This window comes from Lytechinus variegatus, chromosome 14, assembly GCF_018143015.1.
Source record: "Lytechinus variegatus isolate NC3 chromosome 14, Lvar_3.0, whole genome shotgun sequence".
Lineage (NCBI taxonomy): Eukaryota > Metazoa > Echinodermata > Echinoidea > Temnopleuroida > Toxopneustidae > Lytechinus > Lytechinus variegatus.
Window position 1 is genome coordinate 10,084,711 of NC_054753.1, and position 14,018 is coordinate 10,098,728.

Sequence of the window (14,018 nt, forward strand, 5' to 3'; positions counted from 1 at the left end):
ATGATCATTCTACTGAAATTTATTGTTTTCTCTTTTAATTCCATATAAATAAATTGTTATTGTCTGAATTCTCTTTAGGCAATAATTACATACTCCTTTGAAAGAGGTTCCACGAAAATATATTGAAAATGTACGATAGGCTCATACACATCGATTACTTTGTCTAATGTGAATTCATATTTTATCATCCTTATCTTTTGAATGACTCCTAAATGATCATTTTATGTCAAATATCGTCATTAAAGAAAAAAATCTGACGACAAGTTCTCTCTCTGGAATCATCACCTTCGTTTATTGAAATAAAATTCAATCATAGCATATGCAACAAAAAATGTGATCTCCATTATCCTGATTATACCACATTTTTAAGACATGTTAAACATGATGAATTATTGATTGAAGATATTGACAAAATTATGCTGGATAGGTGGACGCAGTGTTTCTTCCTTATAAGAGTACCAAAGTGTGACATCAGTTACCATGATCAGCCGACGATCGTCTGTACACATTTGCAAATGACTTTTGCTCGTCTGAAAAATAGGTTGTAAGCGATCAATTCCGATAGCAGCCATTTTCTTCTATGAGAAACACGCTTTCATTGGGCGGGTTCATTTGTTTAGAACCAGGCCGCCATGGTACCCTGGCAACTGACGTCATCGCTTCGGTATTCTATTACATAGTATGTAATTTTTGCAACTGTGACGCAGAACGATTTGGAGCACATAAAGAATGTATTGTCAACTGCCCTTCAATACAAAGAGAAAGCAAGAAGACTTTGTCGAAAATTGGTGAATCAAAAAGCAGTTTCGTCCCGGATTCTGCATGAACAAACGACATATTTACAATTTTCCGTCAGCTCCGAAACGGAGGAAGGAACTGCTGATCCGATTCGCCAATTTTTGACAAAGACCTCACAACTATTTATTATGATTTGACTAACATTTGCTACCCGTCTCATATACTGAAGGACAGAGAAGTTTAGCACCATCTTCTCTTACCACACATACATGGAATGAGTTCATGATTTGCCATGATGATTTGACAGTAGTCGAAGATAATTATGATCAAATTCTTGATTTGTCTGGATGTTCTCTTTTATTTACGAGCTACAGCCCGTCTCCGTCGAGCAATCAAGAATGCAAAGGTGAGGATGACGATTAAACAGTTAATGGCGCCAAGAATTAGAAATACTGCTGTGTAAGATCCAGTTTTATCCATGATCAGACCTGAGGAATGACATCAAATTGAAAAATAGTGATGCGACATTTACACAATTATACACAATAATACACGTATTAATTTTCAATGCGCCTGTGAAGGTGTGTGCGGGTAAGTGGTTGTGGGTGCAAGTGTATCGTTTGGGTGGATGTGTGTGGGTTAGGGTGTGTGTTTCGATGCGGACACACATTCTTACCAGGGTTCTAGGGTTTGTTTCATTTTTAAAAAAGCAAATGGCTATGTGAATTCGCATCTTGTCATTAATGGTTTATCAACCATTCAAAATTCAGGTTACCAATGACATGTGTTTTTCTCCTTAAATATGCATTTGTAATATAGGTGGGCCAGGATTGACTAGCACTTGTGTTATTTTCTGGTCCCATTTTCACTGTATGATTCTTACATGTATGTGCAACTATTGTGCAATGCATTGTTTCATATCCTGTAAACATACAGGCGCGTAGCCAGGGGGGCGGTGGGGGCGGTCGCCCCCCCCCCCAAAAAAAAAAAAAAAAACGTCCCCAAGAAGAAAAAAAAGATGGGAAAAAGAGAGGAGAAAAGGAAAAGGGAAGGGAGGAAAGGGAAGAAAGGAAGGTAGCTTTGTGTTTTTTTTTCCTTTTTATTCTTTATTTTTTTCTCAAAAGAGAAACTCTTTCACTCTTCTTGCTCTAAATTTATATATGAATTTTGCTTCCGCGCTGCGCGCGGTTAAATGACAATATTGAAGTTCTCCATTGTTTCCCCCACCTTTCTCTAACCCTGTTTATAAAGTTAAAATATTAGGGCATGAATTTGAGTAAGGTTAGGCCGAACTAAATATGTGAAGTTATTTTTTTTTCAATTGATCGCTCAACTTCTGGTCTGGTCGGCTCCGGGCGGGTAAAATCTTTATATCAGTTTCTGCCGTCACCTCCATAAAGTCAACTTCTCCCGCTTTTCAGCTCATTACTAAACAACCATAATTTTGGGGCAAACAGGTTCCTAATTTAAAAAGAGGAAGGTATGAAATTCGTGTCGTATTAAATAAAAAAGTACAATATTTTTTTTATCAAATTGTATTAAACTTCATGTCATTTCCCTGTATACATTCATCTCCTGTCCTGTTTTGCGCCCTCAGTTTGAAATTTTGAATGACACTTAAGTTTCTTTATATTCAAAATGAAGCGCTTCAGGATAAGTCAGAAAAAATAGACATCCTTTTTTTTTATATAGATAGTTTCAATGCATCGCAGAAGTTTCAACTTTTTGCGCACTATTTTCCTTGTAATGAAGTTCAATAATCTTAGAAAAATTGATAAAACGCTTTAGCTTCCGCGCTTCGCGCTGAGTTATTATCATTTTAATTTCCTCCATTGTATACCTCTTTTGTGCATTCACAATCACTTTTGAAAACAAGGTTCAAAATTGCAATATAGTCAACCGAATTGGAGGTACTAGAGACAAGAGAAACGGCTCCTTTTCATTTTAATTTATGAAACACTAAAAGCTTCGCGCGGGAGGGGGAAACTCCCCCTCCCTGCACCCACCCCCTAGGGAGCGCGCTTCGCGCGCTCTGTAAGTGTTGGCACGCTTCGCGTGCATCTACCGCCCCCTCCAAAATGAAATCCTGGCTACGCGGTTGTAAACATATGAATATTGTTGGTAAATTAATCAAATCAAATCAATGTCTTTATAACCATAGTGGTTAATTTAATGACCGAATTGTAGGATAAAGATCGTCGTACTTCTATACTCAAGCCAAAAGTTGTTTAATGTTTAAAGAGAAATGCCAGTAGTTGCAGTAAACACTGATTTCATGAGAAAGTCTGTTTAACTAGGCTTAATTTTCAGAATATAATCGAGGATCTAGATCTGGTACACTTACATAAGCTGAACTTTGTGAAATCTTGAAATCTACGCTGGAAAATGTTCACACTGAAGATCACCAACACAGATATAGGCACACGTGGGACAGTGTATTAATATTGCTGGAATAAAGACCCGTCGGAAGTGACCGATTCCGCGCTTATTTTGCTTATTTCTCAGCAATGACACAATTTCTTCCAGAATCCTTTGGCACATACTTTTAATTCATACAAACAGACACTTGGGTGGTCATTATATCAGATTCTGTCAAAAGTCATTTTGAGATCGTTACCAAAACTGGAATTTATCTTTAATATGAACAAACTGTTGTCCTTACCCGAAAGTAGGCTTCCAACACTCCCGCCGACTCCGTACATAAAACCAAAAATCCCTGATGCAACGGTGAAATTTTCATCAGACACTGACCCCTTGAGAAAGGCAGCCGAAGATATTCCAAAGCTGAAGATACACGTCCCCTGGATGAATGCTGTGACACACATAGTGGGAAAGGATGTTATCAACGGATCGAATAAGAAGGTAGTTGATGACACGATGCCCACAATCAGGAAAACAAATATGAAGTCAACTTGGAAGAAGAGAACTGTAATACATAAAGTCCGTCCTAGAATGCCACCTCCACCAGCAATAGACGACAACAAGACAGCTCTTGATATCGGAATCCCGTGCCATACCGCTCTTGGGACAAGGAATAGAATCCATGACTGTACTACGAATGATGCGAAAAAGAGACAGGGTAGTGAAATAAGTAAAAGTGGTTCCCGGATGATAATGGAATCCCGAAGCCAACGATGTAATCGGAATGTCCAGCGCCGATCTTCGCGATTTTTCGAGGTTGCTCTTGATGATGAAACGTCATCTGACCTATGCTGTTCTTCATCCATTGTAGTCATCATCAAGTCTTCTCCATCACCATCATCATCTGGATCAATTAACGGTTCTTCCCAACCGTTTCCTTGTTTCTGTATCTTTGTGAATTTCCGGTAACCTCGCTTAACCGTTCTGGCAGACCTAAGAGCACAACTGGCTGCAATGGCATGCATGCTGATACCTCCGAGGATGAGCATGGAGCCACTAAATCCATAGGCGTCTAGCGCCCGCTCGATGATGACCGGAACTATCAATGCACCGGCAGTGCTTCCGAGATTGCCTATGGCGTTCATAAGTACGAACCTTCCCTGAAAGTAATCGTTGAGTAAGACCTTGGTTGGTAGATATCCCATCGACAGTCCAAATCCTAGAGAAGATAAGAAAGAGAGTGGAAAATGTAAGAGAATTGGAAATTTTGAACCACAGTTATTTTCTGATCGCAAATATTAATTAAACAGTTTTTACTGTTGTAAGTTTAAAAAAATGTCATGTATACATTAAATTTAGTCGTCATGGCCAACTTTAATTGTCTTGGCAATAAGACAACTATATCCAAAATGTGAATGTCAACAATGTGATGTAAATCATCTCAGCAAATGAATGTTACAAAAAAGGTTTTTAGTATACGGTGAGATCCCCAGTGAATCGGATCAACCAGAAACTGTACATGGGGCGTCATGGTCTTGTGGTTAGGAATCTCGTCTTTCCGTGAGAGGGACATGGGTTCAAATCTGAGCCACGGCATGTTTTCCTTCGGCAAAAAATTTATCCACATTGTGCTGCACTCAACCCAGTATTGGTGAATGGGTACCCGGTAGGATTCATTCCTTGAATTCACCAAGTTTCTTCAGCAGCTGGAGTTACATCCGGGATAATATATACAGTACTTCGCCAATGAATAGGAAACTATATGCATAAGCGCCTCATAAATGCTATGTATTATTATATTATTAAGTCGACAGGGTGATATAAAACATCTCATCAAGTAATTACAAGCCTTCAACAACTACAAGTAGAGTAGGACTAAAATGATTTCTACTTTCATTTTAATAAAACCTTATTTGTCAACATGACAAATCAACTGCATGGAGACAAAAACATCACCACAAATTGGTTGCCACGGAGTAGTCTTTCCAAGCAGACTCCAAAAATGGTAAATCGATATTGCAACATACATGTTTATCAAATGCCAACAAAACATATCTTTTAGGTCCCAGTATCTTGCCAAGCCGACTTCTCCAAAACTGTAAGTCGACATGGCGACATATATCTTCTAAAAAGTATATGGCAAGCCATGGGGAAAATAAATATTTGTAAGCGACAAAACTACTTCACATTTTATCTAAAAATATCAAAGTGATTTCCATATTTGACCAAAGTATTTCACAATACATTTTGACGCTCTAAAGTCATGTCAGTGGTTTGACATCCAGTTCATTTGATGAAAAATTATTTTACAAAATATTAGAAGGTAGCGATTCGAGGTTTGTTCTTCATATTTGTCTGTATAGGATTACCTGTTAAAGCAAGACAGAATCCAAGAGCAGTTACCGAAGTCAGATAGCCAGATATGATGATTCCTAACGATGCCATGATAGCTCCAATAACCGCCATAATACGAACAGATACGCAACTACTCTTCAGTACATACGCCACGGGTAAGGCTACAAGTGGAAAGAGGATATTGGGAGGAAAACCATACAATAATTGAAATTAAAATTAGAGGTGAACTTTATTAGTGATAAATCAGGTTCACTTTATGAACCGAAATTTAATCTTTCGAATCGGATATGGCCCATAAATTATCTATGCCATAAAAGTAGGGAGGAAATGGAAGTTTACATTTTAAAAAGAAAGGGCAGAGTAAAAAAAAAAGTAAACACTAGCCAAGAGAGGACCGAGGAGGAGAAAGAGTGCTGCACTGCAGAAAGAAAAACGGACCAGAGGGGAAGGCATTGGGTAGGAGAACAAAATATTAACAAAAGATAGAGAGGCAAAGAGAGGGGAGAGTATGAGAAAGAAGTATCGAGGAAGAGGGGGTAGAAGAAAATATTTAATCCCCCCACCATCACCAGTGCCCATTTAGTTCGGAGAATGCGAGACAGTGATTATTTCTTCAACTATAACCAAACCTTTTGTATTCTTTTTTAAAAGATCATTCTCCTGTTCTTTTTCTAAATATGTAATTTTAATGCAATGACAAAAAGGAATCAAATGCCAATTTCCACACTTCTGCTTACAATTTCCCAACGTCTAAACCCCGGGGGGCCACTTCCATTCACGAGTGGATACCATGAGCGACCATGGGGTCTCAAAAAGCACCCTAAACACGTAATTTCCATATTCTCAAAATGCACCCCTTAACAAGTATTGGCGTGTGAAATCCTACCCTTAACAAGTACTGGAAACAAAACGATACTCTTGGCAAATATTCCCTGAAATGAACCCCTAAACAAGTACAGGAATTTTTTGTTACGGGTCCTTCTTCGGTCGTCGGCTTTACCTTATTTGGTTTAGTACGACCCCACCTTCTACACCTTCAATTTCAATTTTATCATTTCATTTTCAACAGAACAAAGTAAGAGGTCAAAATAGTTACATAAAGTTACACCTCGTGCAAATCGGACCCTAAACACGAAGTGTTGGGGCAAAAAGGACATCCTTTATAAAACATTTCAATTGTGTTTCATCATCCCCGCAAATTCGACCCTAAACACGTAATTTCCCTAGCGAAATAGATACCCTTTTTTCATTATTTTTGTGTTTTTGACACCCTTATCACGTTACGTTTGTAACGTGCCCTATCGTGAAAAAGACATCCTTTTTACGTGTTTTTTTGGTCGCGCATGGTATCCACTCGTCAATGTAAGTGGCCCCCCGGGGTCAAAACACCATGAACAGGCGAGTATCCAGCATCAAAATGCTACATATTTCAGAATAGATTTTGATAAACATTTAATAAAGTTTAGTTTTTCGCATTGGAGCCCCGCATTGTACAAAGATGAGCCTACTAAACTGCTTCCGACACTTAAATCAGTGATCCACATATGTTTTTGACATCACAACTTTATAAGCCATCTCGTACTCGAAATTTGAAATTCAATTCGTTTGAACTCACATCCAAACAACATCACCGCCGTCGGCATGCTACAGGCCAGGCCCAAAGACGATGCGTCCGTGGAAAACACATTTAGCATCGTTGGAATCAAAACTCCTAACGACTTCATCGTAGCTACCTCAACGAACTGGACGACGAATTTACTCAAAACGATGACGTATCTCCATTTATCTTCTGATTCTTGAATGCCCTCCATCTTAGAAAATATTCACTGTACTGTCGCTAAAAATGTTAGCATTTTGTTCCAGAATAATGGTAGACCATATCTGGTCGTACATATCTGATCAGTCCGCCATAACTGCCAGCATAGTTAGATACGATACGTTGAATTCTGTTGTGAAACACGTCTTTTTTTTCGCTTGACCGTTGAGCTACCATCATTATGTTAACGAGAGATATGTGTACATGTATACTTATTGAAGTTAGATACAGAGCTATGAAACTACGATGAAGAGAAGGTCAAATCAGGCTTCAGTCACACCTCCGAGATCGACCCCAGTCCGATCAAAGCTGTTTCGTTATTTCGAACGGCACACAGTCGGTCTATCTGGAGTTGGCTTGACTGTGTACAGTCAATGTATTAGTACGATGAGAACGACTCACAGTCATTACAATATATGAATTATCCATTCATGTACCAGTTCTAAGAACGCAATACAATGGACAAAGAATTTCCGACATGCATGCAAAGAAAATGCTATTATAAGGTAAAGCTGTCCCGTGCCTCGGGGTCGAGGGGCCTTCAGTTTGGCTATTCATAGACATGATAGATAACCTCGACAAACTTAAAGGTGTGATTCGGGCTGAAAATATTATTTATCTTAATACATAGAGTAGAATTCACCCAGCAAAATGCCGAAAATTTCATCAAAATCGGATAAAGTTATTGAACTTTAAAGTTTGACAATATTTTGTGAAAAAAAGTCGTCATGAATATTCCTTAGGTGAGCTGATGATGTCACATCTCCCCTTGTTCTTTTGTATTTTATTATATGAAATTAGGTTTATTCAAAAATGTTCATATTTGTGTGAATAATATGGCTCCCTTATATAGGTTGCAGCAATAAATATCTAATGCACTACTAAAAAGTTGTCAATCCAATTTTTCTAGTTCTTGGAGGGAAAAATTGAATAAACCCAATTTCATATAATAAAATACAAACGAACAAGTGGAGATGTGACATCATTAGCCCCCTGATGAATATTCATGACGACTGTTTTCACAAAATATTGCTAAACTTTTTGATGACATTTTCGGCATTTTGCTCAGTGAATTCTACTCTATTTATTAAGCTATAAATACTTTCAGCCGGGACTATCCCTTTGATTAGTTGATTTGTTAATTTGGGGTTGACTGGTCATTATGTCAAATCTATCTAAAAATAAATTGTTGTACCCAAAATGTCAAAGATTTTGTTTCGCTCGCTCGCATTATTTTTTGAGAACCCAGTTGCTGCATCCACCATAATCCGATACCCTTAAAATTGTTTTCTCTCATTATACGCCCGTTCCAAGACATTAGCTCCGGCGAGAATTGCTTCGCTTACTTCATTTCCAACTAAATACAAATGAGGAAAATACAGAAAATACAAATTATGCATCATTATTACACTTAATATAACTAGAGAGCATTATATTAAGTACAACCAATAACAAATGAAGTATGACACTAAAACATAGATTTCCGCTGATGTGCATACTGCGTGTTTGTTTTTGAACCCCTGATCGACACTTCTGTCTGGAGTTCGGTCGTCAATTTCTCTCGCAAATTTTGGATTTACAATGAAACCTTAGGAAACTTCTGTCAAACCTGGCCGTAAATCTCAAGAAGTGGAAATAATCGAGGAATAAACTCATAAACTGAATGTACGTGGAGGCAAGCACATAGTACAGCAGGCATGGCAGGGGAAGATCTGTTCGACGTCCCTTCTGTACCAATGGCAAGGAAAGAAATAACTCTTCTAAAATTTGTTTTCAGTACCCCCCCCCCCTAAAGCTATATTAACACTATACAGTGCGTCCCACAAAAAAAGCAAACCGAGATTTATCAATGATTTATCATGTTATTCATTCAGGTTATTTCTCATTCACGCATGAGTAGGCAAAAAACAATTTGAAGAGGGGATACCTGCGCGTAGCCAGGGGGGGCGGTCGCCCCCCCCCCCAAAACGTCCCCAAAAAGAAAAAAAAGAAGGGAAAAAAGAGAGGAGAAAAGAAAAAGGGAAGGGAGGAAAGGGGAGAAAGGTAGCTTTGTGTTTTTTTTCTTTTTATTCTTTTTTTTTCTTAAAAGAGAAACTCCATCACTCTTGCTCTAAATTTATATATGAATTTTTCTTCCGCGCTGCGCGCGGTTAAATGACAATATTGCAATTCTCCATTGTTTCCCCCACCCTTTCTCTAACCCTGTTTTTCCACCTCAGGTATATGTGTTTCTTACCGGTTAAAGTTCAAATGTATCCATTAGGGCATGGAATTAGAGTAAGGCTACGCCAAAGGATATGTTTTTTTTAAATTGGTCGCGCAACTTCTGGTCGGGTCGGCTCCGGGCGGGTAAAATTTTATATCAATTTCCACCTCCATAAAGTCAACTTCTCCTGCTTTTCAGCTCATTACCAAACAACCATAATTCTGGGGCAAACAGGTTCCTAAAATTCGCGTCGTATTAAATAAAGAAGTACAATATAATTTTTTTATCAAATTCTATTAAACTTCATGTCATTTCCCTTCACATTCATCTCCTGCCCTGTTTTGCGCCCTCAGTTTGAAATGTTGAATGACACTTAAGTTTCTTTATTATTCAAAATGAAGCACTTCAGGATAAGTCAAAGAAATTAGGAATCCTCTTTTTTTAATTTAATTTCAATAAATCACAGAAGTTTCAACTTTCTGCGCACTATTTCCTCATAAAGAAGTTCAATAATCTTAGAAAATCATTTTAATTAGAGCCGATGGTGGTATTAGACATATCTGCATTATTTTGATGAAACGTCCGCCCTTTGAAATTTCACAGTTTCATTGCTCTGCGCGGGGCTGAATATCTTTCTCCCGGCATATATACACTTCTTCTCCTCTGTTTTGCGAGTTAAAGATATGCACTGTCGCTAAATTGTTATCAAATCTGATCTTTCCAAGGGAAGTATTCAATATATCTTTGAGAAGACCCTTTAGTCGGGACCCTTTTCATGGCAAAAAAACTGATAAAACGCTTTAGCTTCCGCGCTTCGCGCGAGGGTATTATTATTTTAATTTCCTCCAATGTATTCCTTTTTTGTGCGTTCACAATCACTTTTTGAAAACAAATTAAGGTTCATGAAAACAATGTTCAAAATCACAATGAGTCAACTGAATTGGAGCTGAAATAGGCACTAGAGACAAGAGAGACGGCTCCTTTTCATTTTAATTTATGAAACACCAAAAGCTTCGCGCTTCGCGCGGGAGGGGGAAACTCCCCCTCCCTGCACCCACCCCCTAGGGAGCGCGCTTCGCGCGCTCTTTAAGTGTTGGCACGCTTCGCGTGCATTTACCGCCCCCTCCAAAATGAAATCCTGGCTACGCGGTTGGGATACCAAAAAGTTACTTGGCGGGCTGTATCTTAGTTTCAAAAAGAAAACCACATTTTTATAAAGTTCAATATCTGCTCTTTAATTTGACACCTCAATTACAGAAAATGGTCAAGAAATAACAAAGTTCTGGTTATTTGAAAGCTTGAATTTCAGTAATTTCATAAAATGAAGATGTTTTACAAGCTACTAGAGTCCAGACTCGCTCGACACTCCGTTTTGTTGACGATCAGCCAAGCATTAAGTCTTTTCTTAACCGTGCGATAGGTTCTGTGAGAAACCAGTGAAAACACGTTTATATAATGAAATAATGGAAATACAAGCATTGTTTTGAGGGAACATAACCTTTTTTACTTCTTGACCATTTTCTGTGATTAAGGTAGCAAATAAAAGAGCAGATATTGAACTTTATAGGCATGTGATTTTCTTTTTGAAATTCAGATACCCCACCAAATGAGTTTTTGGTATCCTTTCTCCAAATTGTTTTTGCTCACTCATGCATGAATGACAACTAACCTAAGTAATTTCAGATGAAAGAGGAGATTCTAAGCTTTACATTTGTAGGTCATTTGTCTATTTTATTTATGAATAAGTTATGATAAATCATCGCTAAATATCGGTTTCGTTTTTTTGCCTGCTAAAGGTAAAGATCCCATTACACCCTTGTTATCGCACTTGCATTGGTTGCCTATATAGAAGAGAATTGTTTTCAAGATAATAGCGATATGTCAGAAAACAGTAAGTCCCCATCGTACCTGCATGATCTGATTACTGAATAATGTCCCACAAAGAAATCTCTGCTCTTCTAGCCAAAATTTATGAACTGTACCAACGTCTAAAAGATGATCGTTTGGTGATCGTGCCTTTCAGTTAGCAGCACCTGTACTGTGGAAAAAAACTGTCTAGTAATCTGAGGGCCATCACAAAGTCATGTACTTCCACCTTTCTCAAATCTTTAAAAACGTACTTGTTCTCATGTTAGATTATTTGGTTTAGGAAAGGTATGTAATGATGTGTTGTTAATCTTTCATTTAGTATTTATGTATTTTATTCTAAGTATACCTGTATTAGACTTAATTACCTCTTTTGTAAAGCGCATAGACATTCTGTAGAATATAATGCGCTATATAATCATCTATTATATAATCATCTATTATTATCATTACTATATATATTTTTTTTTCATTTTTAGTGGGGGTGCATAGAAAATTCGAAGAGTAACAAGTTGAGTTCACAAAAAAAAAGTTAATAAGCATAAATATAAAGCATGTTCCAAAATGCAATAACTTCATAAAAAAAGTGAATAAAAAGTGCAGGTGTGAAACAGATTGAATTAAAAATAACTGAGGACATAAAATCCGAACTAGCATTTATATTACAAAGTCAAAATAGAAAATGCATAATTATTTTTAAAAGACATGTACATATACAGTAGTACATATAGGCTTAAAAGAGAGTCATGAGAGAGAGAGGGAGAGAGAAGGGGGAGAGAGGAGTCAGTATAGGCGAGCAAGTGAGGAGCAAGAAGGATCAAGCAGTATGAGAAAAGAGAGGGAGACGGAGCAAGGATTTAAAAAAATGAAGGGAAAGGGGAAAAGAAATAGGTCGATATAAAAGTACATGCAGCAAATGTGTCACCCACTAGCCAATGGCCATCACACTGTCACACACACAATAGTCAATACATGTATCCGGGCTCCGTAACACAAAGGTTTGCGATAAAGTATTAATAGAGTAATGATAATAGCAGGGCACGCTAGGAGAAATGTTTTCAGAGCTGAAGTGGCTACTGTGGGTAAATATACAGTTATTTTTTTTTATTGTTATTAATATAAAACAACATCTCTGAATGGACCCAGGTCAAACTTAATGCGCGTGTAACATTGACATTGATTGGTCAATTCATTTAGCGATTGATCGCCAAACTTTTTTGTTACCGTCCTGGGTCCCGTGAAACAAAGGCTAGCGATTGATCGTACGCTTGATTTTCACGATTGATTGTGTATTGTAGTCAATGGGATCAATCGTAGAAAGGTGTTTCTACGATGATTGCTAAGCTTTGTGTAACTGGCCCCTGGATATTTAATTTCTTCACGTCATGCGCGCTTTCACTAAACAAAACATCCCTATAAAACATAATTATATAACAATCAGTGGCAATAAAAAAATATTCAACTGAATACCGTTTCATATAATTATACAGTGCGTATCAAAAAAAAGTTTACACTTTGAAAAAATCCTGTAAAATTATACATTTGTAATATCTTGAAGATTGTTCCACATTTTAACATTGGTACAGGTCCATTAAAGCAAATGACGATATAACTGTCGAAAAAATATTTCCGCTTGAGTGAGCACCACTCACTTTTGAAGTTAGTGAAAAATGATTTGCGCAGAAATTTGAAATAGTTATGCGAATAAAAGTAGCCCTTAATCATGAAGAACACATGGAATTTAGCTAGTAAAATTGATTTTAAGATATCTTCTACATTATTTGACTTGTTTCCTTGCCCAAAACACTTCGAAGAGTGCATTTTGCCCCACCCCACTCCCCAACACACCGAGGCCATCGTGACGATATTTGCTTTACACTGAGCTGTGATTTACATGGAATGGCTTAAGCTTGATTTTCATTTTGTTAATCATTGCTTAGCTTGGGAAAAGTGTGGATAAACAAGTATTAAATGAAAAATGAAATGTAAACCAACTTTCAATGACAAAAACTTAGTGAAAAAATGCTGGAGATGTTTGATGTAAACTTTTGTTCGGATTCAGTTATGTCCTCAGATCCAGCTGGCACAAATAGGGTAAAGGTTGTGCTTATTGAGTGTTGAAATTTCAATTTGGGTGGCAATATTGTCACAAAATGCTTGAATGTATCCGTTTTATTCCAATTGCCTAAAAGTGCAAGGAAAATGTATGATAAATCTTTCGTAGTGTCAGTTTGATTTCGTCCTTTCGACTTGACACAGCATGAAAACGAGCATTTCTGCGCAAACAGATTTCTTCGAGCTTTACAGAAATGGACAGTGCTCACTCAAGTGTAACATTCTGACAAAACTTTTACTTTCATTGGATAGATGAGACCCAACTGAAGATTATATGTGAAAAAATTACCCACGTGTTGTGTATTTTTTAATTCCCAGGACTTTTTCAAAGTGTAAACTTTTTTTTGATACGCACTGTATAGTCTATCCCATGATCAAGATGGCTGTTGTATAACGGAACTAGTTGTTTACCTGGACAATACTCAGTAATTTCTGGAACGTTCATATATAAATCGACTGAAAGAAATATCAGGCAATATTACGCAGCAAAAATATTCACTATTTTTATTAGTATTATTATTATGGTTGTTATTACTATTATTATTGGCATCATTACTATCA

The 14,018-nt window shown here is 37.4% G+C and overlaps 1 protein-coding gene across 1 annotated transcript; it reads right to left on the reverse strand.

The window, feature by feature from the left end:
- Nucleotides 1-4: 4 nt before the first annotated feature.
- On the reverse strand, nt 5-7,625 carry LOC121427563 (monocarboxylate transporter 2-like). Its single transcript, XM_041624017.1, has 4 exons — nt 7,070-7,625; nt 5,469-5,615; nt 3,401-4,318; nt 5-1,226 (listed from the first exon to the last, which is right to left on the reverse strand). The coding sequence occupies exons 1-4, from the start codon at nt 7,263-7,265 to the stop codon at nt 1,096-1,098; spliced, it is 1,392 nt and encodes a 463-aa protein (XP_041479951.1). The 5' UTR covers nt 7,266-7,625; the 3' UTR covers nt 5-1,095.
- Between the last annotated feature and the right edge of the window lie 6,393 nt (nt 7,626-14,018).